The 24,870-nt window shown below is 37.7% G+C and overlaps 2 protein-coding genes across 16 annotated transcripts in view; both read left to right on the top strand.

The window, feature by feature from the left end:
- Positions 1-1,260, top strand: part of DNA2 (DNA replication helicase/nuclease 2) — a 47,112-nt gene extending 45,852 nt beyond the window's left edge. Inside the window, exon 21 of the mRNA XM_044756110.2 lies at positions 19-1,260. Within this exon, the coding sequence (XP_044612045.1) occupies positions 19-87 (69 nt within the window). The 3' untranslated portion in view covers positions 88-1,260. The remainder of the gene's footprint in view (positions 1-18) is intronic.
- Positions 1,261-5,310: 4,050 nt separating this feature from the next.
- The window catches only part of RUFY2 (RUN and FYVE domain containing 2), an 86,193-nt gene continuing 66,633 nt past the window's right edge, over positions 5,311-24,870 (top strand). For 6 of the 15 annotated variants that reach the window (XR_011495394.1, XR_011495398.1, XM_044756015.2 and 3 more), the window contains exons 1-11: positions 5,746-6,117; positions 7,634-7,807; positions 11,988-12,105; positions 14,277-14,378; positions 15,948-16,071; positions 16,263-16,324; positions 17,095-17,160; positions 21,244-21,313; positions 23,044-23,145; positions 23,282-23,398; positions 24,259-24,426. Coding sequence is in view for 12 of the 15 variants with exons in the window: in XM_044756015.2 (XP_044611950.1) it covers positions 5,913-6,117; positions 7,634-7,807; positions 11,988-12,105; positions 14,277-14,378; positions 15,948-16,071; positions 16,263-16,324; positions 17,095-17,160; positions 21,244-21,313; positions 23,044-23,145; positions 23,282-23,398; positions 24,259-24,426 (1,308 nt within the window). In the remaining 3 variants the exon portion in view is untranslated. Of the gene's footprint in view, positions 6,118-6,296; positions 6,575-7,633; positions 7,808-11,987; positions 12,106-14,276; positions 14,379-15,947; positions 16,072-16,262; positions 16,325-17,094; positions 17,161-21,243; positions 21,314-23,043; positions 23,146-23,281; positions 23,399-24,258; positions 24,427-24,870 lie in introns of those variants that run through there. The other 9 variants (XR_011495401.1, XM_070488836.1, XM_044756029.2 and 6 more) reach the window with 8 other exon arrangements.

Genomic DNA, 24,870 nt, shown 5'->3' with positions numbered 1-24,870 from the left:
TTCCTTAATTTATTTTACATCATCGATCTTCCATCAGCAGAACATGAAAGTCTTTGTCACATATTGGGTGATTTTCAAAGAAGATAAAGCACTGTTTTCCTTGCTTTTTTCATACTAGCATAGTGATCTCCTCTATTGCCTGTTATTTGTAATTTGGATATGCTGTAAAATCAGTGCCTGGTTAGACTGTGAAGATAACTTTTATCCCAAGGGTATGAAATGATGTACTCTGTTCAGAGTTCTAGTTTTTTGTTTTATTTTTTTGGGTATAATTTTGTTAAATATAAAGTTCTATCACATACGAAATTTAACACAATATTTTTTCAGTACAGGTATACCCCAAACTGTGAAAAGTCTAAATTTATAGTTACTATAAATGTTTTTGTGTGACCTAGAAAGAGTTTGATAAATTTTACCAGCTTTAAAGATGGATTAACTTTTGGATCTGAGGTTTAAACTTCTAAGTGTAAAATTTCAAGACTAATTTGATTTTGTAGACTTTTATCACATTTTATTTGAAATATTAGGTAAAGAAAATTGATTTATTTTTATCATTTAAGCACATTCTTGTGATGAGAACAAAGGTGTGATTCTTTTCTGTATTTTGAGGTCCCTGATCCAAAGGCCATTTTGCTGTTTTTTTCCTTTGACTTTTGCTTTCTGATATCAGCTATTCAGCTATGTTTTCACTTTGAACCTAGTCATTTAAATTATTACTTATAAATTGATTATTTCCAATTAATTTATGATTCCCCTTAACTTCCCACTTGTTACTTTCCGTTTTCAATATTCTAGAGTAAATTTGATATAAAAGAAAATAATTCTTACTCTTTTTTTGAGAAGAAATTTTGTTTGCTGAATTGACAAATTTAAAAGATATATCCCTATTTTCACCTTTTCACTTTCATATGTCCCTTTGTTTTGAGGGGCATTACTCACTTTTCCGTTTTTATGTAAGGATGTCTTGTAAAACAAAATTACCTCAAAGTGCTTAATGATGTATATGGTGACTGATTTTAACCTCAGTGTATCCATCTTCTGGGAGGAAATCTCATTTCTCTCAGAGTTTTTTTTTTTTTTAATGAATGTTAAATATGCTAAAATTGTTGCTTCTACCTCACCTTTTTTTGAAAATTATTACTTGAAGTTTTAAAAAAAATTTACTTATATTTTTATTTTATTTTTTGTGTGTGGAAGATTGGCCCTGACTTAATATCTATGCCCGTCTCCCTCTATTTTATATGTGGGACACCTGCCACAGCATGGCTTGATAAGTGGTGTGTAGGTCTGTGCCCAGGATCTGAACTGGCGAACCCCGGGCAGCTGAAGTGGAGCGCAAACTTCACTGCTGCACTACTGGGCCGCCCCCTGTTACTTGAAGTTTTTAGTAAATAAATTGTTTTCTACTGTTAGAGCTTACTGTGTCAATTATTTCTATATAATAATTAAGTTCAGGGTTGACCAGCATTTTTTCCAGTAGTTACAAGTGAAATATTGATAATGCTCTAAATCTGAAACCAAGGAGAGTTGACATTATAAAGAGATTTGAAGGACACACAGGATGGAGGTGATCATGGAGAGACTATGGATCAAACAGGAAAAACTAGAAAGTTGCTGAGATAGGGCTTAAATATTGGTTAGATATCAGGAGGTTACATAACAGGAAGGAATCGAAGATAATTTCAGTTCCTGGGAGTGAGATGAATAAGAAAATTCTTTTGGTTTAGACAGTGGTTGCTTCTGAATTAGAGGTTTGTATGGCCTGTAAAGTCAAGTCCTGTGGATGAAGAACGTGAGGAGGAGTTCTCTGTTTCTTGTCATTTGGGAATCTGTCTTGATTACAAGATTCTAGTCACTTAATCATTTGAGAGTTAGGACTCATATGTCCAAGGTGCTGTAAGTTGGAGGCTTGGGGTGAGCTGTAAGTTAAACCAAGACTGGGCGCTCAAAGAGCTAACGGTGTGGGATAAGTAAGATATCGATGCCAAGGACTAAGACAGCAATAGTTTCCAATCACTGATGTTACTGGGCACTCACATTGTGCAGTTCCACATCAAAAGTACCATTAGCCTAGACAAGGTCTTCCTTATGCTGTGAAGCCAGGATGTGATGACACTAGCCATTCCAGTGGCCCCATTCCTGAATCAGTTCAGAGTTCCTGCCTCCTGACCTTTGCCTCTTGCTGCTTCTCCTGATTCCTTTCTTTTCCTCCTCACCTCTCATTCTCTAAAGGCAGGTCTTCCCCAAAGCTTTATGTTTGGTCTGGCCCTCTTTCTCCTTGGACAGTCACTGGCTTTAACCATCACCTGTGTGGCTGTTTACCAAATCTATACCCCATCCCATATGTCTGCTAAGTTCCATTTCTAACTGTGTTCTACCTCATACCTTTAGAATCTTCTATGACGGACCCGGGGGATGAAGTCTTGTCTTTCCTGTCTGTCAGCTCTTGTATGGATATTAATTTGGCACATAATGAAAGATTTTTACATTGATTTTTTTTTGACCGTTAGTTTACTTTTATGATGAGCTTTAAAAAAATTATAAAAATTTTCAAATATACACAAAAGTAGAATAGTACAATGAACTCCTATATACCCATCACCATATTCAATAGAAGATTTTGCTGCAATTGTTTTCAACATCCTTTCTTTTTTTGCTTTGCTGAGATGTTTTAAAGCAAATTCTAGACATCATTTAATTTCACCCATACTTCAGTATGTGGTGAGCTTTTAAAAAATAGTATTTTGTTACATAATGATATTTGTAAATTTAAAAACCTAGATTGTTAGCATTAGTAGATCAGAGTCAAAACAGATTAATAGTCTACTTTATTAATTGTAGTTTAAATATACATACTAAATTCCAATTCTGTTCAACACAAGGGGGCTAGAGTATTCAGCAAATATATACTTTGGAGCTTAAGAATATCTGCCTTGGGGCTGGCCCCGTGGCCGAGTAGTTAAGTTTGTGCGCTCCGCTTTGGCGGCCCAGGGTTTCGCCACTTCTGACCCTGGGTGTGGACGTACCACCACTCATCAGGCCATGCTGAGGCAGCATCCCACGTAGTACAACCAGAAGGACCTACAACTACATATATACCTATCTACTGGGGGCCTTCAGGGAGAAGAAGAAGAAGGAAAAAAAGGAAGATTGGCAACAGATGTTGGTGCAGGTGCCAATCTTTAAAAAAAAAAAAAACAAAACTCCCTCAAAGGGAGAAATGTTTTTTGCTTTAGATAAAGTTGGTCTGTTGCTGAATTAAATTTCTTTCCTACTTGTTCCCCATAAAGCCCCTGGGGGAAAAGCTATCTAGGAAATAAAAACTCTTTTCCTTTGTTCTTATGGTTCTATAAAATAATTAAATATATACTTAATTTTATTTGCTTTTCTAAATGCACTTACACTACAAACTCTTCCTTTTTCACCCATCTTATGCAGAGAATAAAAATGAACAAGTCAGTTGTATTTCAACTGATTTGTCATGAGTTTTAGACTCCTTGAAACACTGTAAAAACTTCAGATATATTTGGAGATTATGAAAATGGAGGCTACTTTTGTACTGGTTCAAATTCTGCCTCTGTCACTTATTAGTTCTGTGACTTTGGGCAAGTTATTTAACCTTTCTGAGGTTATTTTCATCTGAAAAATGAAGATAATTCCTTCCTCATGGGGTGGTTTTGAAAATCAAATGAGACCTTGGCCCAGGAACTGACCTGCACATACATGCTCATGGATACAAGAGGGGTCATGGAAGATCAATGGTGAAAGGATAATGGGATAGTTGGCTATACATATGGAAAAAATGAAATTTGACCCCACCTCAAGCCAGTCACTAAAGTCAATTCTGGGCGCAATAATAGGCCTAAATATGAAAGGCAAACCTACGTAACTCTCAAGAGAGTGTTTTCGTGACCTTGGGGTAGAGAGGAATTCTTAAGCCACTAAAACATAAACCATAAATTCAACTACAAGAAAATTAAGAACTTATATTTAAAGTTCTCCATAAAGAGAAAATATTAGCCAGAAGATATTGGCAACACATAACCAACACGAAACTAGTATGCAGGATACTAAGTAAATTGTGCAAGCCAATAAGAGAAAGATAAGTCAACAGGAAAATAGGCTAAAAACTTGAACAGTTTCTTTGCAAAAGAAATTCCAAATAGTAAACATGGGGAAAGTGCTCAATGTCATTAGCAATGAGATAAATGCAAAATAAACCCACCATACAATCGCCTACTGACAAGATTGGCAAAAAAGGGAGAAATTCTCACAATTCCAAGGATCAGAATGGACATGGAGCAACAGGAAAACTATGCTGTTGACAGGAGTGTAAATTTTAAGAAGAGTTTTGAAAACAGCGTGGCATTATCTAATAAATTTAAAGAAAGGCACACTTGATTTCCAGTAATTCTAGTCTTAGTTATATGCCCTCGGGACTCTTCCATGTAGGCACCAGGATATATGTACAACTTGGAAACACCCCAACCTGGAAACTCCTCAACCTGGAAACTCCTCGTGGACATGGATGATGTTGAGCGAAGGAAACAAGGAACAAAATTGATAGTGTTATTTCATTTGTGAAAAGTTTATAAACAGGCAAGAATAAACTACACTGTTGAGGGGCACACACTTGTGTGGTAACAACACACAGAAAAGCAAGGAAATAATTCTTATTAAAGTCAGCACAGTATTTACATCAAGGGGGACTGTGAGCGGTGGATGGGGGCACGTCCTGGGGAGGATGGCTGTCCTGTGCCCTCCTGATCTGGTGCTAGTTACCCAGCTGTTCATTATGATTCTTTAAACTGTATATATTTTACACATTTTTATCCATATATGATTATCTCACAACTAGGAAAACTAAAAACCAAAAGAGACAAAACGTTATACTGGCCAAAGTGATGAAGTGAAAAACATCGCCCCATTTTCACGAAGTATCTTGGTCTATTTCCAGCTCCGTCAGCGTCTTAACAATTGCTGATCTAATTAGGTAATAGCTCACTTTCCCAAACTGATTTAAGTGAGAAACCTAGTATCATCTGACCATGAGGGGCTTTTTCCTCCGTGAAATGAGAAAACGCTAGCTTTACTGGTTAGTGAGACCGTTCCTCATTGCTTTTTATAAACCCAGTGTATTTATTTACCGGTTTAAAGGTCGTGATTTGGGCTGTCTAAATAGTTTTAGCAGATGTCTGCCCACTGTTAACTGTTTCAGATTTTCTAAACTCTTTGGTCCCCTACGAGTTGTGAAGACGAAAGGAAAGCGGTCAGGCGTGTGGGATCACATCCAGCCGGGTGTGTGGACGCAGACGTTCGCCCGGGCTCGCGTCCGCCTGGAAGGGCAGCCTTGGCGCTCAGGCGAAGCCCCCGGGGCCGCGCAGGGTCCGGCCGTCCGGCTCCTCACCCCCGAGGTCTCCTTCACCAGCCTGTCCTCCTTCCGGGCCGGCCGGACGCGGAGGGCTTGGGCAGGGCGGCTTTCTCTCCGGCCAGCAGCAGGCGCCGCGGCCCCCGCCCCACCCGCATCGCCGCGGGACCGCCGGGCGCCCTCCCGCCGCCGGGAGCGCTGTGGGCCGCAGCGGGCCTCGTCGCTGACGCCGTGGCGGCCGCCGCGCGCCTGAAGGGAGCTGCTGGCGGGGCCCAGGGCGTCCCCGCCCGAGACCGCGCCGCCGCCGCCATGGGTAAGGGGAGCGGGCCGAGAGCGGACGCTGGGCCCCCGTCCTGGGCCGAAGGCCGCGGCCGGCCGAGGAGGACCGGTGGTGGTGGGCGCCGAGGCCGCGGGCTCGGAACTAGGGCCTGGGGCTGGGCCTGGGGCTGGGCGGGGGCAGTCCGGGACGCCAGGGCGCCGGGGGTCGCCATGGTAACGCGCGGCCGCCCCTCGTTCCCTCCCCCCGGCTCGGGTTCTGGGCCTGATGGCCGAGGGCTCGGGGTCCGACGGCTTCCAGGGAGCGAGGACAGGGCCGGCCGGGGTGCCGGCCCCGGGTCGGGGGAGCAGTCGGGGACGGGCGATGACTTTTCAGGTTTGGGGATGGCGGAGGGAAGACGCGCCTCAGGGTTTGGCCTGGGTGCCCGACGCCCAGGGCGGGAGAGGGGCCGCGATGTCGCGCAGGACCCCGGGTGAGCCTTTGGCGAGGGTCCTGGGGGCCTCCCCGAGCCCTTTGGGCAGGCTTGCTGCGGGGAGGAAGGGAAGCCGGGAAGGGGCTCTGGGCCCCGGGAAGATGCGGGGCCTGGCCCTTGGCGCGGTGTGGGGGCCGCGATCCGGCAGGACACAGGCGCGAGCCGGGCGGGGCGCGGCCGGGGTGGAAAGGCCCCTGTGGGGGGCGGCTCCGGGCGCCCGGCGCTGCCCGGCCTCGGAGCGGCTGCAGACGCGCCCTTTGTCTCGTTGTCGCATCGCACGTTACGGATTGTGATGGGCACTGTTAAGAAAAATGAGAATTGCCACAGGCTAAGAAATATCAAGTGGTTTCACCCCCCGAAAAAAGAGGGAGTCACTCCACGATGCAGATTTGAAGGAATGATGTGTGTGATTTTCCCCCCGGCCGGCTCGGTCATGGCAGCTGCGGTTGTTTGCGTTGTAAGTTGCTTAGGATTCAGTGTCAGGCTTCACGCCTAGCTGTCTGAGATCACAGCCGGAATACTAGATCATTGGGAACCCTGGACTTTTGTTCAGTGAAAGAAAAACAGACTCTGGGCTTACTTGGGCTGTAAATTTGTCAGAAATTATGAAACGTTATACTAAGCGCTTCATTTTTCTGCACTTCATGTTGTCATCTGTGTTTGCTGAAAATATTCCTGCCAGTCACAATGACGAGAGTATGGGGAAGCATCTGAATTTTTAAGTAAACAGAGTAAAATTTGTGGGAAAGAAAAAAATATTTTTGTGAATTGAAAATGTAATTAAAAATCAGCTTTAAAAAATGCATCTATTAACTTGGTATTCAGCTGAGTCAGGTGTGTGGAAGGGCAGGGAACTTTAACATCAAACTGGATCTTGCTTTTATTTTCTCTGAGAAAATAAAGGCGTCATGCAATACAGAAGGACAGTTGGGATGAAAAAACAAGATAGGAAGAGGGTTAAAATGAATGAAAGAATTGAATGGCTTCTCCCGTTTCCCCTTATTTGTCAGTGTGTTTTTATTTACCTGTCATGTTTGTTATGGGTGATACTAGAATCTTAGAATTTTAACTACCTTTTATTTTATTGCCAGTTTATTCTGAACATTTTTTGCCTCGGAATTCCTCTCTGGACCGTCCCTGCTATCCATCTTTTGCATGAGACCCTTAAACATGTTGTCTGTTACTGCAAACTTATCTCCACAGAAGGTCATTAAAAAAAACTAAGCCTCCCTGAAGAGGTACCACGAAAGTAAAGCAAATACCAGAGAATAGCAGATTTGAGGGGTCTTGAGAATAACTCCAGAACTTTGGCTGGAGTGGGCATTCTCATGTTCTGTGGTGTGTGTGAGAGAGGCATAGAGAGAAGTTAGCTAGGGGCGTAGGTTAGTTAGGAAGACCAATTTGCCCACAAAGGAAAAACAAACCACTGTTGGCTTTATAGGGGAGGGAAAGGGTTTGTATATTTTTCAGTGTCATGTCTTGCAAATGATGTCGGACTCCTTTCTTGTGCTTTCAGCTACAAAAGACCCCACAGCGGTAGAGAGAGCAAACTTGTTAAACATGGCGAAGCTGAGCATCAAAGGACTCATTGAGTCTGCCCTCAGCTTTGGCCGCACTTTGGACTCTGACTACCCCCCCTTGCAGCAGTTCTTCGTTGTTATGGAGCATTGTCTGAAACACGGGCTTAAAGGTATCAGGAGATTGTTAAACCTTAACTTTAGAATTCTTCCCCTTCTGTCTGAAACATCCTTAAAAATGTATTTTTTGAGGCCATAATTACTTTACATTTAAAAATACTGAGTAGCTTGGTTTTGGGAGAAAATATCCTACTTTATGTTTTCTAATGGATCATCTTCAGAAAATGCGAAGTTGTTAGTGTTTTGTATAAAAAGCATATTTGACTTTAAAATTTTTTCAACATACTCTGAACAATTACAGAGTTATTTTAAAAATTTTAAGTTTTGTAATTCTGATATGAACTCTTGTTACTAGTTTGAGCCCTTTTAAACAAATACATTAAAATGGTTGATTGTTGAAATATAAACCTCCTTAGCACACAGGAATGGATCTAGAAAAATTGTCTTCTGGATTGAGTTGTAGAAATGTGAGCACTCCCTGAAAATGATGATAATGGTGGATATTGTATTCTATATAGTTCATATTGAATTATGTGCACATGTTTGTATCATATTTAGTTATTCAGTATACATTGTGTAACAACTGTTGTTTTACATATAATAACTACTTATAATAATAGTTGTTGGCAGTTTTCTTTCTAGTTCCTATGATCAGCAGCTGTGTAGAGGGCTGTGTGAGTAAGAGGTGTATACTAAGGTGACTATTATGAAGCAAAAGAAGCTTGGTTTCTTGTTGGTATACTAGGAGCCCACGTAAATTGGGAAGGCCTAGAGGTTCTGACTATGGTGTATGAAAGTGTGGGGGTAAATGCAAAAAGCAAAAGAAGAGATTTACCTAAACATGGTTTTCACAAAATGTACTTCAAACTGACAAGGAGCATCAAAATTTCAGAAACCCTATGTGATGTTCTTAATATACTCCTTTCTTTTTCTTTTTCTTTCTTTTTTTTTTTTTTGAGGAAGATCAGCCCTGAGCTAACTACTGCCAATCCTCCTCTTTTTGCTGAGGAAGACTGGCCCTGAGCTAACATCCATGCCCATCTTCCTCTACTTTATACGTGAGACGCCTACCACAGCATGGCTTTTTGCCAAGTGGTGCCATGTCCGCACCCGGGATCCAAACCAGCGAACCCTGGGCTGCCGAGAAGCAGAACGTGCACACTTAACCGCTGCGCCACCAGGCCGGCCCCTTCATTTAAAACGTTTCATTTATTTATTTTTATTGAGAAATAATTGACATACAACATTATATTAGTTTCAAGTGTACAACATAATGATGCGATATTTTTATATATTGCAAAATGATCACCACCAGTTTAGTTAACATCTATCACTTATATATTTACATTTTTTTCTAATGATGAGAACTTTTAAGATCTCTCTTAGCAACTTTCAAATATACAATACAATATTGTTAACTATAGTCATCATGCTGTACATTATATCCACCATGACTTATTTATGACTAGAAGTTTGTACAAAACTTTTGACCACCTTCACCCGTTTCATCCACCTCCACCCTCCTCCTCTGGCAACCACCAACCTGTTCTCTGTATCTATGAATTCGGTTTTGTTTTGGTTTTTAGATTCCACTTTTTCTTTAATGACAAAATAATTTTTTCAAGTTATATAAATAGTAGTGAAATATACTCTTTTGGTATATGAATCAAACAACATGGAAGCACATAGAGCAAAATATAAAGAGTTTCCTTTCATTCTCTTCCATTCATCTCCCTCAAGGAAATCCTTGTCATTCTTCTAGCTCTTTCCTGTTTCTTTTTTTCTTGTTACTCTAAATAGAATTTTGCTGCAAGTATTATTCTGTGACTTTATTTTTTTTTTCAAAAAAACTTGATGGTATGGTTTGGAGATCTTTCCATTTACATACTTTTTTTTTAACTTTTTATTAAGATTACGATAGTTTACAACCTTGTGAAATTTCAGTTGTACATTATTGTTAGTCATGTTGTAGGTGCACCACTTCACCCTTTGTGCCCTCCCCCCACCCCCCTTTCCCCTGGCAACCACCAATCAATTCTCTTTGTCTCTAGGTTTAACTTCCACCTATGAGTGGAGTCATACAGAGTTCATCTTTCTCTGTCTGGCTTATTTCACTTAACATAATATCTTCAAGGTCCATCAATGTTGTTGTGAATGGGACGATTTTGTCTTTTTTTACAGCTGAGTAGTATGCCATTGTATATATATATATACCATATCTTCTTTAGCCAATCATCAGTTGATGGGCATTTAGGTTGCTTCCACCTCTTGGCTATTGTAAATAATGCTGCAATGAACATAGGGGTACATAGGACTATTGGAATTGCTGATTTCAAGTTCTTTGGATAGATACCCAGTAGTGGGATGGTTGGGTCATAAGGTATTTCTATTTTTAATTTTTTGAGAAATCTCCATACTGTTTTCCATAGTGGCTGCACCAGTTTGCATTCCCACCAACAGCGTATGAGGGTTCCTTTTTCTCCACAACTTCTCCAACATTTGTCACTTTTTGTTTTGGTTATTTTTGCCATTCTAACAGGTGTAACGTGGTATCTTAGTGTAGTTTTGATTTGCATTTCCCTGATGATTAGTGATGATGAGCATCTTTTCATGTGCCTATTGGCCATCCATATATCTTCTTTGGAGAAATGTCTCTTCATGTCCCCTGCCCATTTTTCGATCGGGTTGTTTGATTTTTTGTTGTTGAGCTGTGTGAGTTCTTTATATATTATGGAGATTAACCCTTTGTCGGATAAATAACTTGTAAATATTTTTTCCCAATTAGTGGGTTGTTTTTTTGTTTCAATCCTGTTTTCCCTTGCCTTGAAGAAGCTCCTTAGTCTGATGAAGTCCCATTTGTTTATTCTTTCTATCATTTACATACTTTTTTTTTTAAAGATTTTATTTTTTTCCTTTTTTCTCCCCAAAGCCCCGTGGTACATAGTTGTATATTCTTCGTTGTGAGTCCTTCTAGTTGTGATATGTGGGACGCTGCCTCAGTGTGGTTCGATGAGCAGTGCCATGTTCCCACCCAGGATTCGAACCAACGAAACACTGGGCCGCCTGCAGCGGAGTGTGTGAACTTAACCACTTGGCCACAGGGCCAGCCCCTCATTTACATACATTTTTAATGGCTATATAATATTTCATGGTATATGTATACCATAACTATTCTCTTAATGTACTCTTAGGTTGTTTCTAACTTTTCACTATTATAATTGTCCTGTAAGAACATCTTTGGGTATATATATTTCTGGACACATGCTAGAAGTTCTTTAGGACTTTTAGGAGTAGAATTCCTGGGTCAAAGGATATAGGCAACTGGCTTCTATGAAGGCTTCACTGATTTATCAAACAACAGCGAATGTGAGTGTTTCCCAGATTTTTGCCTACTCTTGATGTTATCAGTGTATAAATACTTCTTTTAATACATCAGGAAGTCACCACTCTGAGCTCAGGCCTTGAGTTTTAATTTGATTTTTGAAAAACTTCCTTTTTATTTTTTAAAAATAGCAGTGACATAGATCTTTATTTTCCCCCACCCTGCTGAAATGGAATTTGTCAAATGATGGCCAAAATAGTTAAATTTTAAATTCTTTTCTGAATTTATTTGCCTTTACTTCACAGAATATCAGGAAGCATGTCCTAATAGTCGTTGCTTATCTTGATGAATCATTATAAAGCTGCTTTTTGCTGACTGATTTTCTCCCCCAAGGAAAAATTGCCAATCTTGCTGGTTGTCCTTGGGTGGTGCATATGATAGGCACACTGGATCTGCAGGAGATCTGGTCGGTATTAAAAAAGAATTATATAGTGATTGCATGGTTTTATATTACCCAAATCTCAGAATAAAGTAAAAGGAAAAGTAAAGATACAAGTTTTCAGGTTTAAAAGTAAAATAACTTTTTATTTGTCCTTGGTTTATGTAATAAACTGATAAAGACCAACATGCTATGGCTGCCAGCCTTTTTATTTTGGTACTGGTAAAGAATGAGCTCAGTTGCTTTTTATTTTAATTACCTGCTGCATATTTCTGATATGGAAGAATGGCCAAGATGCATATTTCCGATGGGAACAATATCACAATCCTGATGAGCAGGGCTGTGTTGTGATAAGACAGCAAAGGTCTCTGAAGAATTGTATATTGTTAGAAATGGTGAAACTAAATATTTAAAAAGAAGTTGCTTCAATTTTATATGTTGAAGTTGTATGCATTACATTTTCTTTTTTCAGTAAGAAAATCATTTTTGAGTTATAACAAAACTATCTGGGGCCCTTTGGAACTGGTGGAGAAGCTGTACCCAGAAGCAGAGGAAATAGGAGCCAGTGTCCGGGATTTACCTGGTCTTAAGTAAGTAACCTTATTACTTGTTCACCCCTAACCACAGAAGTGTGTTTACTTTGTTATCGTCTTTTAGCCTTAAGTAGCCTTCTTCCTTTCTCTCCTGATAAAATTCTGTTTGTTCTTTATGGCTCAGCTCAAATTTCATTTTCTTTGTGAAGTTTTTCTTAGCCTCTTGTAAGAATTAACCGCTCTTTCTTTTATATTCTTTGTGATATATTCACTCCTTTATTATATCACTTACTTCAATTCTGCATTGTATTGTAAGAAATTGCAAGTCCCTTTAAGATAGGATGTATCAATTACGCATTTCCGTTTTCTGAGTGTTAAGCTCCTTTCCAGTAGTAGACACTAGGAGTCAGGAACTATTTATTAATGACTGATGTATGCTAAATCCAGGACAAGGGCTGAAGAGATTTGAGTTCTCAGATAAGCCATTTATATATCATAGGACTTGTGCAGATTACTTTTCTTCCTCTGAAAATTGAGACTTACAGTGTCACCTGCCTGTTTCAATACAAAAATTTACATGAAATGTCCTGAAAGCTGAATATTCTAGCTAATAACTCTTAAAAATTTTTGCAGGTATAAGTGTTGTTAAGGCTAAGTTCTTATGCTCTTCAGGGTACGATTAAGATGTAAGAACTCCCTTTAGTTTATCTTAATTCTTGTGAATGAGATAACTTTTTTGAAATTTTTAATGTTTTTTTCTTTCCTTTTTCTCCCCAAAGCCCCCCGGTACATAGTTGTATATTCTTTGTTGTGGGTCCTTCTAGTTGTGGCATGTGGGATGCTGCCTCAGCATGGTTTGATGAGCAGTGCCATGTCCCCGCCCAGGATTCGAACCAACGAAACACTGGGCCGCCTGCAGCGGAGCGCGCGAACTTAACCACTCGGCCACGGGGCCAGCCCCGAGATAACTTTTTTTATGCTTTTTTTCTGTTAGATTATCAGTTTGCTTTCTCTTAGATAGCTTTACAATTTAGGATCTTATATGTTGTAGGGAATATGGTAGTGTTTTCCGGCTGTTATCACAACATCCAAATGTTTGCAAGTTGTACTTTATTGAGTGATAAGTAAATGGCTACTATTTGTTGAGCACTGTATCAGGGTAATAATTCTTTTACGTGAATTATCTCATTTTGTGCTTAAATCAATCTTATAGGGTAGAGATTATTATAATAATTGTATAGATTTGAAAAATAAAGATCAGAGAAGTTATGGTTAATAAGTGGCAGAGCCAGGATTCAAATCCAGTTTTTAAAGTTAAATAGCAAGTGATATTCACACTTGATGTTTCTTATAATGGTATATGAGGTGTAGTGATTTTTAGGAAATACAGAGAAAAAAGGGAATTTCAATACTTAAAAAGAGAAATATAAGATTTAGTTTCATTTTAATATGAAAATACATGCTCCTAATGTTTTTAAAAAGCCAAACTCTGCAAAAGTAAAAAATGTTTTCTGAAGAATGGTATCCATTAAAAAGCTAAGCCATGAGAAATTCATTAGCTGTTAGAAGTGAAGATTAAGTTTCCTCCCATACCACCTGCGAAAATGTTCTCTGCATAAGAAAATGTAAAAGTCTGAATGATATCTTTCTCTTTAAAAAATCACACATATTCTTTAAAACTGCTTTTATTTTTATGAAATGAGAGGACTTGGACGAGAATGGTATGAGATTTAATTTTTTAAGGACAACTGGATAAAAGAAACATTTGAAAAATAGCAAGCAGCCCTGTGGTTTCTCTCTAATTAATCATCAGCTTGGTACCTTCTTAGCTTGGTTATGATTTTTAAAATTCAGATATAATGTCAGTTACCTTTTGAAGGCGTTATACTACCTTATTGATGCGCTTTGCATATTCATTTTTAGAGGGCTAAGCCCATTCTGACAAAATGTTTCTGTAGAAATATCCTCACTATTCAGAGAGTCGTTTCTTCAAGGCCTGAAATGATATCTGGATGTCCTACAGGTGCAGATTTACCTTAGAGACTCAAATAGCTCCCAGGGATTAGTTTTGCGTGCTCAAAGAGCTGGCCTAACACTGTGGAAACGAAGACAAAACCATGATTAATGGCCTTTTTTCTTTATTAATATGTACCTCAACAGAGATAGAACATGTAGTCTATAATCTTTGGGCTGGAGCTGTTTTCTCACCAATTTATTTTGCTTTTTAGGACCCCCCTGGGTCGTGCAAGAGCATGGCTTCGATTAGCCCTCATGCAAAAAAAAATGGCTGATTACCTGCGTTGCTTAATTATTCAAAGAGATCTCTTGAGGTTTGTACCACTAAATCATGTTCCTTTTCACTTTTTATTTCTTTTACTTCCTGTCTTCCAAAAAGGATTGAAGATGTGGTACAAAAGCATGCATGAAATACAATAAGATGGCAAAAATACGAGGAGCAAAGTTAGAGAGAAAAGCATGATGGGGACAACATGGATCAGGAACTAGCCTACAAATGAATACCATAAGCTTTTTGTTGGCCGATAAGGGAGAAATTTGTATGTTGTATTTCTAAGTTAGTTTCTTTTTTTTCTAAATTAAAGTTAATTCTGTGAATAAAAATTTGTTTTGGAATTTGGGGTTTTAATTCAAGAGGTTTCTTTTTAGATCTTGAATGCCCAAACTACTACTTCGAATGTATTGTGGGCACTTTTTAATCTGTCAGTTTAAATTGAAGGACGAATGTTTTAAGACAGACTTTCAAAGCAAGGTGATCAGTCCTCAAAGGGAGTGGAACTATGGCAGCCCCTCCATCTGCCCTTGTTCTCTTAGCAGGCCTCTCTGATGGTCTGCAGAATTTAGTCATTTTTGTTTTATTTGTGACTCTGGTTGTACATCTTGGTTTTTCTGTCTTTCAATGAGAATGACCATAATTTAAGCACCTGCAATTTCTCAATATTCTGAAGATAATTAAAGTGATTAAATAATATACATGGGACTTCTTGAGGAAGGCATGAGACAGTGATAACTAGGTCTCTGAATGTATCTCTGACAATATAAATTGTCAAGTTTTAGTTTTTAGACCATCCTGTTTCTTTCACAAGTCTTGTTTGAACATTTTTTAGAATATAGATATCCACATGTATCTTTAATTGATGGTTATCTATTAAGAACACTTGCAATACACATATCAAATACATTGAATTGAACATGGGTTTTGAAATCTTTAATATGTTCATTTCCCCACCTTAGTCTTTATTTTAAGGGTCTTAAAGCCTGGGATTAAAAATTCAACTCTAATAAAAATATTGTAATCAGAACAGCGACAGGACAGTCACTACGTCTTCTGAAAGTCACAAACATTCCAGGCCTCAGTAATCCTCTTTTTCTTTTGATCTCTCTTTGCCTCTCTTTTCTGTCTCTCAAAATTCCTTTTTCTCTTTTATCTCCTTCAGTCCCTTTCTTTTTACATTTTCTGTATAGACATCTAAATTTCAAAAAAAATTTTTTTTTTTGAGGAAGATTAGCCCTGAGCTAACATCTGCTGTCAATCCTCCTCTTTTTGCTGAGGAAGACTGGCCCTGAGCTAACACCCGTGCCCATCTTCCTCTACTTTATATGTGGGACACCTGCCACAGCATGGCTTGCCAAGCGGTGCCTTGTCCGCACCCAGGATCCGAACCAGTGAACCCTGGGCTGCCGAAGCGGAACATGTGCACTTAACCACTGCGCCACTGGGCCAGCCCCTAAATTTCAAAATTTTTAAGGTATTCACATATAGAAGGCTAGTTTGAAGATAGCTAATTTATATTGGTTCCATGTTTATTATAAGGTGCTGAGATTTTAAAATTTAGATTTTGAAGTAAATTTGTAATTTAAGGTTTTTATTTTCATTTTCACAGTGAATTCTATGAGTATCATGCACTAATGATGGAAGAAGAAGGAGCAGTAATTGTTGGGCTGCTGGTTGGCCTGAATGTGATAGATGCTAATCTGTGTGTAAAGGGAGAGGATTTAGACTCACAAGTAAGTGGAAGTGACTAGTACCAACTGCGGAGTATTTTCAGTTTGCACTGTTCCTCCTTGATCCAGGTATTGCTCTAAGTTGTAAACAGTGCGGTTACACAGTAAAGAAAAGTTAAGAATGAAATTCAGTGGCACATTAAAGCTACTTCTAATATTTCTCCCCTTTAAATAAAAGTAACTGTTTCTTTCAGGTTGGAGTGATTGATTTTTCCATGTATTTAAAGAATGAAGAAGATATTGGAAATAAAGAAAGGTATGATTTCATAAGTTATTTCATATGTTGTATTTTTTATGTAGCTCTTTACAAATCAGTATGAGGTCCATCTATTTACATGGTTTTATTTCCTTTTCTTGTGTGTAGTTCCTGCTTTGTTTTATTGTCACCTCCATTTACAAGCTTTTCAAAGCAAACATCAATTAGAAGAAGAAAGCTTAAGTGTGAATATGACTTTTGGTCATACCTTTAGTTCCTGAGACCTATTTTAATATAGTCAGCTGTGTTTTGTGATAAAAGGAATGAAAGCTTATTATTCACAAGCTTAGAAATGCTGATTTATTTCTAGATCTCCTTGTGTTTAAATTTAAAATATATTTATTCCAACTACTAAAAAGAAAGGATAAGTATGTGACATGATAGAGGTGCTATTTATTGCTACAATGGCAATCATATCACAATATATAAATGTATCCAGTTAACATGTATACCTTAAATTTACACAATGTTATATGTCAAGTATATTTCAATAAAAATAATCATAGATACAAAAAAAATTTTTAAATATACAAATGATATTGTTAAGTCTAGTATTAGCTAGTAATTTACTTAACAAAGGTTATAGTTATTTAGTACAGAGCTTACTGCTACATGATTATAAAGATTCTTGAATTTTATTTTAAAGGCAAGATAATGTTATTTTACCATTATGATTTTACAACAATTTTAGATGATTTAGAAGTTTTTTTTATTTTGGCACCCAATAAATGCCTTTCCAACTAACACAAAGCTACTTTCCCTCTCTCTAGGAATGTTCAAATTGCTGCCATATTAGACCAGAAGAATTATGTTGAAGAATTAAATAGACAACTGAAGTAAGTATTATGGACACTTGGATACTTAGTACATTTATGACTGTTGTCTTAGGGTTTTTTTTTTCTATTCAGGTCAGCTTAACCTTTTCCTTTTTTCTAAGCATCTTTGAGAAGGGGTTGAGGGGACAGAGAGAGAATAGAAATTAAGAATACAGAGAATTATTGGAGATAATTTATTTTCAGCAGAAAATGAGAGTCAGATTTTTTTTTCTAACTGTTTATTGAACAACTGCTAGGCTCTTAGAACAGAAGGGTGCACAAACCATGATCTTTGCCCTGAATTAGCTCCTAGTCTAGTGAAAAGATAGGTATGTAAAAAATAACTACAGTAGAATTCATAAATGCCATGATTGGGGTTAAGGTGCCATGGGATCACACAGAAGAAAGCACTTTAGAGAGTCAGATTTTTAAATTGAATCTTCAGAGAATTTAAAAATAGTATTTCACACTTATCCTTGTACTCTTGAGAGAAAAGGTTAGATAAGGTGGAAGTTTATATCATTTTGATGATGCAAAAATTCATTTTTCCTACTTCAGAGAGCTTCATGGGTAAATGTGGCTGTCTTCTATGGTGGAAGTTTTCTCCTTACAGTGTCACCCAGTCATTGAAACTGTCAGTGAATACTCTCTCTGGGAAGAATTTCTGAGATCTGTATGTAAAATAGTGTAGTGCAGTTTTGTCTAATAGAAATATGTGATTCACATATGTAATTAAAAATTTCTAGTAACCACATTAAAAAGATAAAAAAGAAACAGATTAAATTAATTAAAAAATATACTTCCTTTAACCCCATATACCCAAAATATTATCAGTTCAACATGTAATCAATGTAAAAATTATGTTTTTCTTTCTTTTCTTTTTTGCTGAGGAAGATTCACCCTGAGCTAACATCCACTGCCAATCTTTTTTTGTTTTTCACTTGAGGAAGATGAGCCCTGAGCTAACATCTGTGCCAATATGCTTCTACTTTGCATGTGGCTTGCCACCACAGCATGGCTGACAAGTGCAGTAGGTCTGTGTGTGGGATCTGAACCCTCGAACCCGGGCCACTGAAGCAGAGTGTGCAAAACTTTAACCATTAGGCCATGGGGCCAGACCCTAAATATTAATGAGATATTTTATATTCTTTTTTTTGTACTGTCTTCAAAATTCAATGTGTATTTTACATTTAACAGCACATTTCAGTTTGGACTAGACACATTGTAAGCACTTATTAGTGGCCACATGTGACTTGTGACTACCATACTAGATAGCATAGGTATAATGAGTAATATTTGCTACATAGGTAAGAAATGGACTGTTCTCATTAATTAAAATGAATAGTTAGCAAAAATGGCTATCTCTGGGTGATGGGATAATGAATAATTTTCACTTTCTTTATACTTTTCTGTATTTTCTGAGTTCCACTCAATAAGCACGTATTACAATCAGAAAATACAATTAAACATTTTCCCATTTTAGTAAAAGAAATTAATAAGCCATAACTCCTGCTTTCCCTCTGAAATTGGAGAGATAAGAGAGATCTTGTATCAGTGTCTTTTTTTTTTTAATGATGGAGTGTTAATAATAGATTTCAGGGCCCAGCCTGGTGATATAGTAGTTAAATTTGCGCACTCTGCTTCGGTGGTCTGGGGTTCGCAGGTGCTGTCGTGGCATCCCATGTACAAAATAGAGGAAGATCGCCACGGATGTTAGCTCAGTGACAGTCTTCCTCAAGCAAAAAGAGGAAGATTGGCAACAGATGTTAGCTATGGGCCAGTCTTCCTCACCAAAAAAACAAACAAACAAACAAACTTAGGAAATATGTGTATATATGTGTATTTTGTAATTTGTATTCCGAGATTGTATTTCTAAATGCAACCTTATGTTGCTTATTTATTTACTTTTAAACTTTTATTCACTTTTGGGGAACAGATAATATATTCACATGGTTTAAACTTCAAAAGAAACATAAAATAAAAAATCTCCCTCCCAGATCTCCCACCATCTGATTTCCTTCTTCGGGAGTAGTTAATATACTAGGTTCCTGTGTGCCTCCAGAGATACTTTATGGAAATAAACAAGAAGATGCATCATATTCTTATATTTCTCAGCTTCTCCTCAGTCTTGTGCACATAGAGTTTCATACTTCTTTCACTATTCTGAACTTTACTGTTTTTACTGAACAGTTTATCTTAGAGTCTATCCCATTTGGTTCAAAAGAGGTTTTTTATTCTCTTTTGAATTATGTATATATCCCATTTGGTTCAAAAGAGGTTTTTTATTCTCTTTTGAATTATGTATATTAATCAGTTACAGCAATACTGTGTCTTACTTTTGTATATTTTATGTATTAAAATGTTTCCTTGCTTTTCCTAATTAGAAAGTAGTTCTTGTACATTTAGAATATTTCAAAAGTGGAAAACAGAATTAGAAAAAATAGAACTCCCTTATTGTCTTTTACTCAAAGAAAATCACTGTTGAGGGATTATTGTTTTCAAAAGTGCTTTTTTGATTATTATTTTATTGATTCTTACATGAAGGTAGGGCAAATATTATTGTCTCATTTTATAGATAAGGAAACTGAAGCTCTGAAAGGTTTTACAACTTTCAAGGTGACACAGTTAGGAAGTAGAAAAGCAGGAACTATAACCTTGGTCTTCCATCTCCTAGTCCTGTACTTGTTATGATCTTACCATCAAGGTACCCTGGTGCTGTTTGAAAAACTCAAGTTGTCTACCTAAGAATGATTATATTTAAAAAATGATTTAATATGAATGGAAAACATTTTTCTTGTTTCACCAGTTAAACTAAAATACTAATCCTGTTTCTGAGGCTGGTATAAAATTTGTTGAATCTGTTATAGGTTTTACTATAATGTATACAACATATTACATTTTATTAGATAAAATTTGAAATGGTAGAATCAAGCAGGCCTTGAAAAACAGACTCAGTAAAATGTACAATAATGTCCAGTCTTGATCCATTTAAGCAAAAATGCAAAAAGCAAGTGTGTTTATGTGGTGTAAGCTAACTGTCTTTTTTGAGGGGGGGGTGAGGAAGATTGGCCCTGAGCTAACATCTGTTGCCAATCTTCCTCTTTTTGCTTGAGGAAGATTGTCGCTGAGCTAACATCTATGCCAGTCTTCCTCTATTTTGTATGTGGGACATTGCCACAGTGTGGCTTGATGAGTAATGTGTAGGTCCGCACCCGGGATTGGAACACACGAATCCTGGGCCACTGAAGCGGAGTGTGCAAACTTAACCACTACACCACCAGGCCAGTCCCCTAACTTTTGACTGTATCTTTCAAAGACAGGGTGTTTGTTTAGTTGCAGGCTGACTTGGTACCTGATGTTGGGTATCTCCTATTCACATTTCTCAAACCATGGGTGACTCTGGAGGTTTTTAAGTTTTTTTGAAAGTGGAGGGGGAAACAGGAATGAGGTTGTGTTGAAGACTACTGTTTATAAGCTTCATTAAGCCACTTAATTATAAAGTGGACATTTAAAGTTTATTCTCTAAAAAATAATTTTAAATTTAGTTTTAACAATATTTACTAATCTTTATGTGGAATTTCCATTCCTAAAAGTTAAATGTAAGAAGGACCGTTAAGAACACAACAAAAAGTAATGAGCAGCATCAAATGGAATTTCAATAGAAATATTCATTCTCTTGCTATGGTCTTTATTTCTCTCCTAGCCAAATCAAGTTATCCAACTAAATAAAATTTCCCACACTCAAAAATTCAGATAGGGGCCAGCCCAGTGGCACAGCGATTAAGTTCACATGTTCCACTTTTCAGCAGCCCGGGGTTTGCTGGTTCAGATCCCGGGTGCTGACATGGCACCACTTGGCAAGCCATGCTGTGGTAGGCGTCCCACATATAAAGTGGAGGAAGATGGGCACGGGTGTTAGCTCAGGGCCAGTCTTCCTCAGCAAAAACAGGTGGATTGGCAGCAGATGTTAGCTCAGGGCTAATCTTCCTTAAAAAAAAAAAAATTCAGATAGTACAGTCAACATAATGAGTCCAGGATAACATACTTTTTCTTGCCTTTGTGAGTTTGCATGATTTTGAATGAGTTTTTCTTTATTACTTTCAGCAGCACAGTCAGCAGTCTCCATTCAAGAGTTGACTCATTAGAAAAGTCAAATACTAAGCTGATTGAAGAGGTATTGTCACCCAGCCGTGGATAATTGTCTGTTACTTACCTAGTATTTATGATCTTTTTCCATTTTAAGTATGAATGCGTTAAACACACACACATTTTCATCATTATCACGGACACTTGTAATATAGTTGTAAATGATGATTTTAAGTTCTAGAGAAACCCTATATTCTCAGGCAAATTCTTAGGTGAATCTCTGGATCGTTTGAGATAGTCAACTTCTAAATGAGCCCCAAAGATGAAACTTATACAAACTCTTCTATTTATAAGCTGTGATTCTCATTTTTAAATCTGGATGACTTGTATTTAGATAGTGGAATTACCTGTAGTTAGAAATTCCTGTTAAAATGATACTGTCCTTCTTTTTCCACTGTTCAGATTACTTTTCTTTACAGGCATCACTGCATGATTTTGTCTATCCTTTCTCCACATTTCCATGTGTATAACTCATTCCATGTGCTCTGGTTTCCTGCATTGTCAAAGTGGCTATCTGGTGGTCCCAGAACCAGAAATTTATCTCAGCTCTTTTTTTAATAGTATTTGTAAAGTTACTTTTAAGATGAATTTTTCAAAAAATCTGTCAAACCACAGAATCATTGCTTTCTATTTTAAGAATTATTTAGACTAGAAGAAGAAATCTGTTACTAGTGCTATGACCCGTATTTTCCATGTTAGTTAAAATTCTTATTTCTTTTTCTTTCTTTCTTTCTTTTTTTTTTTGGTGAGGAACTTTGGCCCTGAGCTAACATCTGTTGCCAGTCTTCCTCTACATTGTTTACGGGATGCTGCCACAGCATGGCTTGACGAGTGGTGTGTAGGTCGGTGCCCAGGACCCAAACCTGCAAACCCTGGACCACCAAAGCAGAGCACGCAAACTTAACCCCTACGCCACCAGGCTGGCCCTTAAAATTCTTCTTTCTTTTAGAATAATTTTGGCCTAATTTTTCCAAACCAGGGAGCACATGATTGTTTACATGATTGCAGTTAAGAATGCATCTTCATTTTGTTAGCTTGGGACCATTTGATAGTTTGATAGATTGGGACCATTTAGAGAGAGCTGCTCACTAGTTTGTGACTCTTCTTTGCCTTAGTTGCCCTGTGAAGTTCAAGTTGTATTCCTGACGAAGTGTTCAGAAATTTATTTGCAAGCCAGCATTGGGGAGCGGTCCCTGCTTTCCTTTCCTAGGATCCTTCTTTTCATTCTGGGCCTCAGAGCCAAGCCACTTAGTCATTTTATATTTAACTCTGATGATGAGAGCTGTTTCATATTGGTGATGGTCTCTCACTGTTCCCAGATTTGACAGGGTATTCTATTTGGTTATCATGGATGCCTGTGTTACATTTTCAATGATAGCACAACCTTCTTTCCTTATAGATGATTTTATCTTTGCATGATTCTTTAGTCTTCTTGTTTAATGCATAATTCTTTGTACATTACTCAGGCATTTAGCATTCAAGACATACTGTAAATCAGATAAGCATCATATGTTTTGACTAACATAATGTGTTGCAACTTACGAAGGGAAATAGTGGAAATAGTATAATTTCTTTAATTGGTATCTTGGGATAATAGAAGCACATTTTTCTTCTGAAAATTTCTGTAGATATGAAAGGCATTTTGCTAGTTTTGGGATTTTATTTTGTATTGTTTGTAGCCGTGAACATAACCGGTAAACCAAGTATAAATAAAAAAGTTTAAAATCTTTTTTCTTGCCCCTCTTTCATAATTTTTAGTTAGCAATAGCAAAGAATAATATCATTAAACTCCAAGAAGAAAATCATCAATTACGAAGTGAAAATAAATTGATTTTAATGAAAACACAGCAGCACCTAGAGGTAGGTATAGACTGGTTGCAAACAGACTGTCTTGTCTCAGAAATTGCCACTTTTGGGGACTTTTGTGTAAACTGGCTATTTCTTTGCTGTATTAAGTAGTGATTATAGAATAAAAAGTTTTATGTTTTCTTCCTAGGTTACCAAAGTGGATGTGGAAGCTGAGCTTCAAACATACAAGCATTCTCGGCAGGGCCTGGATGACATGTACAATGAGGCGAGAAGGCAGCTGCGAGATGAATCTCAGTTACGACAGGTAGATCATATTAAAGTTACATTAGCAAAAATAATAATGATAATTTACCTTTACGCAAGCACCACTTAAAATCTCTTTCGGCCTTATCTTCCTTGGTGGGATAGCAATCCCATCCCCTAATACCCTCAAATTCTTTAAGCTCCCACCATATCAGTGTTTTTTAAACAGTATTCTTGAACAGTGTTAAAATCCATGTTTGTGAAATGAATTGATTGTTACCAGCATTACAAAAGGTGAAGTAGCATAGAATGATGTATTCAAATATTAATAAAATCATATTTAAAATTAACATTTTTTTAACCTATTAAATTGTGAAGTATAATACCTTCAGAAGAATACACACGTGTAGCTTAATGGATTATAACATAAATACCTGTGTAACCACCACCCAGGTCAAGAAGCGAGTACTGCCAGCCTTTCCACCCCTTGTGCTGTTTGTCTTTAATGTTGGGAAACCTTTTTCCCTTCTGATGTAAAAGTCTTTAAGGGAAGAAATTAAAATTGTTTCTGAAATGGGATTTTCGAGTTATCTGTCGCCTTCGCTTGTATGGACTGTTTTTTGTTTAAGGGAAATTAATACTGAGTTTTTGAGGAATAAAAATATTAATTCTTGTACCAAGAGAATAGTGATATTTAGCAGAATCTAGAAAATGCTTTCATTTTAGCAAAATATGCATTTGAAAATATTTAGAATGTTATGTTGTTATAGGACCTGGTTTATTCCCTTTTGTGGGGCCTATAACTCAAAAGGTGTAGTCTACATGTTGAATAGAAACTCTTTCTTGATCTCATTAACTGTTTTGTATCTGATTTTGACATTCTGAAGTGGCGTATGAATTGAGGATGTGTTGAAATTGCAGGATGTGGAGAATGAGCTAGCAGTACAAGTTAGTATGAAACATGAGATTGAACTTGCCATGAAGTTGTTGGAGAAAGACATCCATGAGAAACAAGATACTCTGATAGGCCTTCGACAACAACTAGAGGAAGTTAAAGCAATTAACATAGAGATGTATCAAAAGTTGCAGGTAAGGAATGTTCTTAAACTCTTGGAATTTCTTGTTATATAATTTGTATAAAGAATTTAGTTTTTAAGAGATGAGCCATTTTAACTGTGCCATATTGGTAATAAAAACCAGTGACTTAGGGGGCCGGTCCCCTGACCGAGTGGTTGTTTGTGTGCTCCACTTCGGTGGCCTGGGGTTTCGCTGGTTTGGTTCCTGGGTGTGGTTGTGGACTGCTCATCAGGCCATGCTGAGGTGGCGTCCCACATAGCACAACCAGAAGGACCTACAACTAGAATATATACCTATGTGCTGGGGGGCTTTGGGGAGAAGAAGAAGAAAGAAAAAAAAAGAAGATTGCAACAGATGTTAGCTCAGGTGCCAATATTTGAAAAATAGATAAAGAAATAAAAATAAGTAAAAAACCAGTGACTTTTTTTCGAAATGGAAGCTTAAGAAATGTAGCAA

This window comes from Equus asinus, chromosome 2 (genome assembly GCF_041296235.1).
Source record: "Equus asinus isolate D_3611 breed Donkey chromosome 2, EquAss-T2T_v2, whole genome shotgun sequence".
NCBI lineage: Eukaryota > Metazoa > Chordata > Mammalia > Perissodactyla > Equidae > Equus > Equus asinus.
The sequence above is the reverse complement of the archived record's forward strand: the minus strand, read 5'-3'. Positions and strand labels throughout refer to the sequence as shown.